General features: G+C 33.8%; 1 protein-coding gene across 2 annotated transcripts in view; it reads left to right on the top strand.

Moving 5' to 3' along the window:
* The window catches only part of LOC109541276, a 30,640-nt gene extending 22,002 nt beyond the window's left edge, over window positions 1-8,638 (top strand). Inside the window, exons 2-3 of one of the 2 annotated variants that reach the window (XR_007281390.1) lie at window positions 3,392-8,291; window positions 8,357-8,638. Coding sequence is in view for 1 of the 2 variants with exons in the window: in XM_048666008.1 (XP_048521965.1) it covers window positions 3,815-6,121 (2,307 nt within the window). In the remaining variant the exon portion in view is untranslated. Of the gene's footprint in view, window positions 1-3,391 lie in introns of both variants that reach the window. The other variant, XM_048666008.1, reaches the window with a different exon arrangement.
* Window positions 8,639-10,265: the final 1,627 nt, after the last annotated feature.

Raw genomic sequence — 10,265 nt, 5'->3', positions numbered from 1 at the left:
TGTACTTTATTTATACATCAGTAATGCAGCGCTATAAAATGAATCTTTCAAATTCGATGCCAATATGTCATGATTACGTATATAAATAGAATTTTAGTGATTGAAATTCAATTCCCTGCAGATCGTGGGTTGTAGAACTGTGAGACACAATTTATCTGTTTCTAGTCGAGTCTTGAATAGGTTCATTTATTTTAAGCAGGTAAATTTATAATTTATGAGTTCTACTTTCTCGTGTTCTTGTTTGTTTAGCGCTGCTGTTAAGCAATTTGCCAGCTCAACATTTATGAGTTTTTTCAGGAATTTCTTTAAGACGTAAGGTCACCTTCCAGGAAAAGTCACATTTTGACAGGTTCGGTACATTATCTAGTAACAGATGCCACACACGCTGATACGATTCATACTTTTATATCTCATCAGCGTGAAATTATGCAATCCATTGTCGGGATGTTTTAATGCCACCACCCACGGTGTACCTTCACGAAAGAAACCGGAATTTGCGTTTTTCATATTCCAAGAAGGGATTTGAAAACCTTGGATACGACATGAGCCGTTTTCTTTGAAAATGGTGAAAGTCCATGTTGACAAAAAAAATTGTTAACGATAAAATCGAATACAATTTACTGTACACTTTTTCCAAAAAAATCGGTTGAATTTTTGAACAAAAACCTTGTTACTAATAAATTGAATATCTTTACTTAAAAAGTGAAAAATTAAATTATTTAAAATTTGAATTCGTTTACTGCAATGGAATTATAACTATGCGATAATTAGTAAACACATGAATAAAACACTGCCATCGAACAACTAAAATGAATTGCATTTCAAATTAACTTATTAACTACTTAAAACTATCGAATAATTCGATGACTTCCATCGCTGAAAACATCGCTTTCGAATAATTCAAATGAATTACAACTATCGAATAATTCGATAGTTTTTAATCGATAGTTCCCATCGCAAATCAAAATGTACCTTTCGGGGTTTTAATTTAGGAAATAATTCAAACAAAATAGTAAAACAAAAAAATCAGAAGACATTAATATACAGAAAATGTGTATTGTGTAGCCTACCTGACAATTGTATTGCTCATTTGGGAATTAGTTAATACTTAATTAGACAAACTCAAGGCTTCCAAGAAGAGTGCCAGAAAAATATTGAAACTTTTTTTTTCGAAATTTTCTAGAAGATATTAACAGTTGAAGATCGAATTTCAACTTTGTTATTAAGCATTATTTTTAAATTGTTCAATGTTTAATTGGTAGCATATTGGAATACTTAAGCATTCAAAAAGAAAAATTTCGATCTTTGCTTCAAATTACGAAAATCTTTGATACCAAAAAAGTGCTCTTCTACAATTTTTTGATGAAAAGTCACAGCGGCAATGATGGTTTTTTGTCATTAACAGATGGTTACAGGTGGATAGACCTTGTCAATAATAACACTAATTTGTCAAACTGTGACTTACTTTGAATTCTCTTTTACGAATTTGCGAATATGCAATTAGTTCACGCGGAATGCTGCAGTAAGATAGCAAAAGCTGAAAGAACTTACGCCAAGATAGTGGACGACAATTCATTTTCGGGTTCCAGGCACAAAGGAACAAGTATTGGACATAATCGAATCAGGGCCTTCCAGGGGCTCTCAGAGCACAATAACTGACACCAAAGCCAGAGACCCAAGCGCAAAATAAATACCGAGGAAGGGCTACATTCCTACCACGTTTGTACGATACACGCATACACACATATGGTTTATTTTTAAACACCAATATTCGAGGTTATGAGCACAGGTTGACATTTCGTCAACAAATCTTGTTGAATTTAATTAGGCAGATTACCTTGAAAAACATTGCTGCCGTATTTTTGATATAGTTTTTTTGCAAATTTCTCAGTTATTAAGAACAATTAATTTATTTTACTATTTTTCTGTACTCCTATAACAGCGCCAGACAACACTTCCAGACGAATGACGTAAACAAAACAACAAATCACGTAAAGCCATGTGGTGGCCATAATGCTACTCATTGCAAAATTGTTGGGAAAATAGATTACATACCATTTGGTAATCTGGTAATAGCTCAAAACATAATCATTGTTAGAGAATATTCATGGGATATTGCGTGCACATCTATGATATATTCCTAGAATGTGACATAAATATACAGGCATATTCATAGAAGATTACGAGCTTCATTCCTGGAATATCTATAGCATATTTTTAAATTACAACTTTCTTGTCCTTGGAATATTCATTATGAATATTCATTATGAATATTCATTATGAATATTCGTAAACTATTAAATGTTCTGGTTTGTCCAAAGATTATCTCCTCTTATCTGGGTTTTTACAACAGTGTCCTAATTTCTCAATATAAAGTGGTCACATGCCGCGAGCGAATGACCTTAAAGTTACTTTAAAGAAGACCCATCAAGCGGTAGTTTTTCACTTTCTGCGGATGGAGTCAATATTTCCCACATTAAAGGTGGGAGTACTGGTGCCTTTTCCTAGAAATCATATCTGACATTAGCCAATAGTTTCCCTACAACAACCCCCATTTAATAACTAGTATATAATGCAAGAAACGGGTGGAACAAAAAAACTGAAATTTAACGAGTCGCCAAAATACTTTTTTTTAAGCCGTCAACCATTTTGATTTAATCCAGCCAGAGTCGTCCAATTAAACCACACTATAAATGTCTTCATAATAAAGAAGGTTTTAAAATTAGCTGAACCTCATAGCAAGTGGTAAGATTACTTATCAGAGTTATTTCCACTGAATCACTACTAATATTCACTAAATGAGAGTACTAAATATCCAGAGAAAAGAAATTACAGAGAGTTGCCAGTACAAATCACATTTACACGTGATCTGTGGTTTCCCGTTCCACGCATGACAATGGAACTAACTAAACGGATGGTCTGTTAATCGTCAGATATGCCGTCCAAAAGACGTTCAAATGTTTCGCTTTTTGGACGTGCGAAGCATGACGTCTTTATGTCGTCAGATATTCGTGCAATGACGTCCAAGACCAAAAATGCATATACATCATATTATCGTCATATTCGTCATTTCTGCTACCTGGGATGATGTTCCACTCTGAGTTTATTTCGTTTCTAAATCTTTGTGCGTTTTATTGCCTTTGTCGTCATCCTTTCATTCAGCTAAGTAGAATATTGTTCGTTTGTTGGGCGTCTAAAAGTTGTCATTTATAGGAACTAGCCTATGTAAAGGGAATGAAAGTTTTTTACTTGAAGGCAAATGTAATATTATTCTTAGCCTCCAAACTTCCATCTGTTCATTATGTTTTACTGATATATGGGTTCTATTTTTTTATTTACCTACATAATCGATTAATTCGAGCTTCTAGATATGACATTTTTTTATGTGCAGGACTTGGATGAAGACTGACGAAGCCGGACTTAAAACTGAAGAAAGAAAAGCTGGTACTCGTCGCTAAAGAGAAATGGGTGGACTTGTTGGTAAAGCTTAACTCGATGCTTCACTTATCCAATAGCTTATTCGGAGGTTTGATTTCGGTAAGGAATGAATTAGCAAGGTATCCTGATATTTAAACGGATGCAAATATGTGTATGTGTGCAAAAAATTGATTCCCGTTTAGTATCTTCTTAAATTATAAATCTTTGAATTTGGAATTTGTAACTTAGTTGGTGTTATAAAATTTTATGTAGTTTAACAATTTGATTTTAAACTTTATACAATTAAAGAAACGTTAATTTTATCAGAATCAAGAATTTACACATAAAACACCTATCAAGGGTTTGGCTTAGTAAATAATTAATTATAGGGGTTACAATGAACGATTATAATCATCCAAGTAGCACTATATATACACAATCCAGTTCTTACTTCACTAATCCTAACATGGCGTCCATGCCAGCAACTTTATCATGGCAACATAGTGTTGGTAATATGGTAAGTAATTTTATACAACCTATAGAAAGTAAGCTATCTCGATGGTTTTGGCAAGGTATTAACACACTTCCACAAAGCCATTTCTCTAAGGATCTTACGAAAGTAAATTATTTTGATAAATATCTGTGGCAAGGAATATTTAACGAGAGATTAGAATCACTTAAAGAACAATTCGCATTTGAATTCACAGAACAACAAAAATCTCTGCCAATACAGAATAATGTAGTATTAACAAAAATTGATAAGGTAAAGGATCAAATAATAGCTGACTTACCACAAGATAAATTGGTACTAGAAGACCAATTGATTTATCTGCAAGGTATTGTTGGTAAATATATGCTTTCTCCACAATCTTATGAAAAAGGATTAGACCGCTTAAAACAAGTTGTTTCTAATAATGAGCAATACATAATAATTATTGAAAAAGCAAGATCTGGATTTCGATCTGAGCTGAAAAAGCAACCAGCATTATTAGCAGAATGTTTACAAGGTGATGTTTTATTCTTAATTCAACATCATTCAGAGTCATCTCAGAACTCATTAACACCAACACCCTTAAAAAAAATATTGAGTTATTACAAACCATTAATGGCACATAAATCTTATGTCAGACATCAGAATTGGTTACAAGAATGTTACAATACTCAGTCACTGTTACCACCACCAGTTATCAAAAGACATGTTACAACAGATACCCCATCGAATGAAAGAAAAGAAGAGAAGAAAACATGGAATCGATCCATACGTAATTTGTGGAAATTATTATGCGAGCATGCTGGTAAATTAATTACATTAGGATTAGCTACTCAAGTGACAGTTGCTCAAGCACTAGAAACTCATGTAACTCAACAGCATTCTAGACTCAGAATAGGCTTAGCCAATCGGTCTAATTTATTAGATACATTAGAAAGAGTGAACCGAACATTTACTAATAATACAACATTATTAGACTTTAAAACATTACCTACACCCATGGAGCGTTGGTCATCTACTTTAGACAATAAATCCGCCCGAGAAACAATAACTTTTGAGAATAAAGGTTACACGAACAGCACAGAAATATTTACATTACCATTCAACGTCAGTGCTGGTTCTGAATTTGATCAATACATGGTAATTAAACAGGAATTGAAACAGGAGATATTGAATCAGTTTGATAAGATCAATGATGATTTGCTTGCACTCATAGAAATATTTAGTGCAAATGTGAATACTGAATTATTGGAAGCGAAATCTAATCAAACGATGTTATTTCGTGTAATCAGAGCATCTTTTCCATTTAGTCAACGTCAAAACTGCAATGTATCAAAAGATAAGCTAGTTGAACTTCAAAATACGATAAATGATACATTGTCAAATGTTAATACTCCAAGAGATAGCAATTGTGAATTAAATACTGTTAATACTAGTAGTTGTGATGAATTAATCCAATTAATACAGTGTGGAGTTAATCATTTTAAAAATGGATTTCTACAAGCAACTGAAAATAAAATTTTATTAACATCATATACTAAGTTAGACAATGCTTATAATGATTTACATGCACAATTTCAAAACATGAGTGATAAAATAAGACAGCAAGTTTCACAAGAATATCAGCAGATATTAAATGAATTAATCAAAGATTTTCAACTATTAAGAAGATTATTAAACAGTTTAAAAGTAGAATTAGCGCAAGAAATAGAAGGAAATTGTATTTCAGAAATCGGCCATGGGCACATTAAAACAGCTGTAAGTAAATTTCAAAAACTAAATGATTTTGGTAATGGTCATCTATTACATTATATTATAGATCAGGCATATACTAATTATGGTCAACTGAATAATTTTGACAATATAATAAATTTTATAGCACAGCTACCTTGGTTTTCAGATAGGGTGATAAGCTATGAGGCACTATATGATAAAATGGAAAAAAAATCTCCTAAAATATTAATTTTTGTGAGCCAGATTGAACAAGCCATAGGGAACCAGTATATGCTTAAGAATGAACCAATATTTGTTTCTAGGCTAAATAATTTAAAGAGTAGGGCAATGATTTATTTTAATAATATCATTGATGCATGGGCCTATAAGATGCGGAATAATGATGCTAAAGAAATTATGGAATTTGCTAAAAAATATGACTGTGATACCAAAAAGTCTATCCTAGCTCTAGTAAGAGAAAGAGAATATGCAAGTGATTGAGAAAATGCAGAAACATAATAGCGTTTATTCTAGATCTACGTTGCCACGGAAGTGGTGCTGTAGTTTGTTATCTTTGTTTAAGCAAATGCACCGTAACCCGCCAAAAAATTTTTCTATATAACATTACAGAAATGTTTCGTTGAAATGTTACTGAAGCGTTGCGCTAGACGTTATTTAAACGTTGCAAATAAATATTTTGTAACATTATACATGGTACATCTTTGAATAGTGCAAATATTTTAATTGGTGGTACATAATGGCCCTAGAAGCAGAACTAGGGGATTGCCCTGCTTCGAGGACAAAAATAATATTTTCGAGCCTGTGAATTGTAAATTTAAAACATTTTGAAACAAGTTAGATTAAAATGTTCTGCAAATATTTTTATGAAAACGTTATAGAATCATGAAACTGTATAAGTGATTCCTTGATGAGTACAAATATTTTAACTGGTGGTACATTTTTGTCCTCGAAGCAGGGACAATCCTATAGTTCGGTTTCTAGAGCCATTATGTTCCACCAATTAAAATATTTGCACTCTTCGTAGATACACCATGTATAATGTTACAAAATATTTATTTGCAACGTTTAAATAACGTATAGCGTAACGCTTCAGTAACATTTCAACGAAGCGTTTCTGCAAAGTTTCATTTGCAGTTACATAAACATTTCTGAAACATATAGTGCAGGTAACTGAAACGTTTCGGGATTTTAATATACGCTTCTCAAACGTTTCGGAAACGAAAAGATGTTTAGCGGGTAGAAGATTAATTTGGAAAGGAAATAATTGTATCATACACAGTCTAGCCTATAATTGTCAATATGTGTACCCTGTGTAAGATAATGGTGGTTACGATTTAGAGATGCTATGTGAAAATGATGCTATTACTTGAAAAAAAACACACAGAAACTCCAACAAGAGAAGGATATTGGAAGATTGATGTTAGTAAATTTTTGTTGTTGTGTTGTAACATGTTATAACGTTTTCAAGAGGTAATAACATAATAAATATTACGTCACAAACTTGGCAGAAAGTGTAACTATAGGGCGTTAGTTTGTACTTGTTGCAGATAACACTATATAATAACACTTACATTAAGTAAAGCAATATTTTTCTGTTGGCAATTTGTCAGGTGGTCGATCGAAATAATACATCTGGAAACAATTTAGAAAAAGTAAGTGAGAAACAACTAAGCAACGATTTACTTGAAAAGTTAATAACCAAGTATTAGTTATTAGAGGACTATCTGTTTTACATGTATTAGAACTAGCTATTTTATCACTTGCCATAACTGCTCCAGTATACAGGGTGATTCAAATCTGGCGTCATTCCTTTTAAGGGGTGATACAGGCTCACTTGGAGAGGACGAGAAAAATATTGCAGTTTTTTTTTTGGAAAATTTCTAGAAGATATTAACAGTTGAAGATCCAATGTCAACTTTGTTATTAAGTATTATTTTGAAATGTCCCATCTTTCATTGGTGGCCTATTGGAATACTTGACCGTTTGTAAAGAAAATTTGCGATCATATAGCGTAAAAAACACGCTTCTACAATTTTTTGACAAAAAGTCAAAGGGGCGCTGATGTTTTTTGCCATTAACAGATAGTTACAGGTTGATAGCCTTTGTCAATACTAACAAGCATTTATCAAACTGTGACTTACTTTGAAGCTCCTTTCACAAAATGTACAGCAACATCGAATTTGCGAATATGCGATTAGTTCTCGGTAAATGCCACAGTAACCGTAATCAGAAACTGTAAGTAAGTTAGACCAGCCAAGGGTTAGAGACACTGGATAAATGGCTCCAGGAATTGACGAAGTTAGTGTATGTTCTTGACATACTCGGGTTCCAGACCTAGAGGAACAGGTATTGGAGATAATTGCAGCTGAGCCTTCAGGGGTACTCGAAGCATTGCACGACAACTGACCCTTTTTGAGCCATCGGATAAGTGCCCCTTTAGCTCCCACGAGGCAGAGCTACATTCCTACCATGTTGCATGTCTGTAAGATACACAGGACCCAATAACAAATTATATATCTGATCTGCTCAACCCCGGTACATATTGAGCAGGAGTTAATTAAGCGAATACGAGAAGCTGCTCAAAATGTGAGCCCAGACTGCTGCCAAGACCTGGTTGGAGTTAAACGGGGCAGAACGTCAAACCTCTCTTGTGAGTTTAAACTTAATTGTATGTTATTTGATCGATATTGGTCAGTGACACATAATCTTTAACAGGATGTTTTTGATGACAGCTGTGACGGATTGCATATGCCTAATACCACTCATTTGCCCCAAAAAGGTGGGCAGAACTGACCGCAATGTGACAACGTTATCCGAACCTCAAAGTATTTCATTGTAACTTATCTTTCTTTGCTTTTCTTGGTTTCTAGATTTTGTAGTAATAAAAAAACAACATGTATTAACGTAGAGTTAAATAGGCAGATTAATTTCAAAAACATTGTTGCCATCCTTCTGTTTTAGCTTTTTGCAAATATACCCCTTTTTATTAACGATTAATTGTTTTCACTATTTTGCCTGTACTCTTAAAACACCCCCCATATACCTCCAGAGGAATGACGCTAATTTTAAGTCACCCTGTATTGTTATTTGCGAAGTAAACCATTTACTAATTTAGATAGCAAAACTAATTCTGAACTACCTGCTAGACTGTATCGTCATTTACTGATTTTACCGTTAAATTGTTTTTTGCAGCAATAAAACGGTCAAATTGTAGCACGCGTACCCAACTTTGATCAAATTTGTCAGTTTTTAAATTATTCAGCTTTAATGTTAATATTATAAATAATGATGATTATTAGGTTTATTGCTGCAATGTTTAGCTTTGCTAAATATTAACGTAGTTAGTATTAGCGTCGTTAGTATTATATGTAATTTTTGGTTGATTATTAGCCCAATACTACATCATCGCGTTGCTAAAGAGTATGACGCGAGTAGTCTTTCTGCAACATATTTAACTGAAACCAAAACTGGTATAGAAGTTATGAAAGCCACTACACTGAGTCAGATATCATTACGCGTAAAACTGAACTTCAGCGAAGAAAATCAATTTGCTCTGTCACACATAACCCCTAGTCTATCCAGACGAATCCAAAAGCAGCCACAAGCCCAACTATCTCCCGCTGAAGTTATGCTCAACCTCTACAACGCTACAAATCTCTACAACGCACCCTCAGTTCGAAGAGTAGCGAGGAAGCCGAAATGAAGCCAGTTGACAGGGGACGGTCTGATGACCGCACTAGGTGTACCTTACCGAGGAAATTATCTGTTGATAGAGATCTGAACGCTAACAAGCCCATCCTCAGTAAAACTTTGTTGAAAACTCCATGAAAATCATTTCAATACCAAATTTCGTTTGTCCTAATTGATCATCGTTGCTCTTTTTGATTTAATGAATAAAATTATTGTCAAAACTTAATTTGGAAACTATCACCTATAGGGAATTCCACTAAACAAAACATTTAGGCCGCTTTTCACCAAGCGATCTTAAACCAGTTTAACGTCTGAAACTCAGTTTAACGTGCGAAACGGGTTTTACCAGAACCTTAAACTTAGTATGTGCTTAAACGCGTTTAAAGAAACGAACTGGCCGATTTCGAGCGTTTATAGCTTTAAACGCCGTTTAAAGACTTGATCTAACCTCACTGTCTAAAGAATTGTTGTTGTTGTCGGTCGATTGGAAAATAATAAAATAGAAATGGCACGTAGGCCAGTTTATAACTTAATTTTTAATAAGTCGACGAATATTTTATTGTTCATTAGGTACTTTGTCTGTCCCGTCTGTAATGGTGACTGTCTGTCTGTCTAAAGGATCTGAAAGGGCGTCCGCAGGACCTAATTTTCTACTTGTTTAAGTAACTTTTCAAATAGAAAATCTAATAAAAACGTGTATACCATAGTCATAAGCCATATACGAATGCACAAACCGTGCATAAACAAAGCAAACTTTAAAATTGTACGGTTAGTTCGAGCAGAAAGTTTGGGTTTGATAACGGATTATTGACGTCATGGACCCAAATGCTTCCTTAGTAAGATGATTTTGCGATGAGGGTCGTAATATTTCTCACTTTTGCAACGATGCCAGTGTTTCCAGTTTCTTAAACTGCGTTTCAATAAACGCAGTTTG

The sequence above is a fragment of the Dendroctonus ponderosae genome, unplaced genomic scaffold (genome assembly GCF_020466585.1).
Source record: "Dendroctonus ponderosae isolate FM_Combo_2020 unplaced genomic scaffold, Dpon_F_20191213v2 Dpon_F_20191213_4, whole genome shotgun sequence".
Taxonomy (NCBI): domain Eukaryota; kingdom Metazoa; phylum Arthropoda; class Insecta; order Coleoptera; family Curculionidae; genus Dendroctonus; species Dendroctonus ponderosae.
Note: the sequence above shows the minus strand (reverse complement) of the source record. Positions and strands in the feature narration are given on the sequence as shown.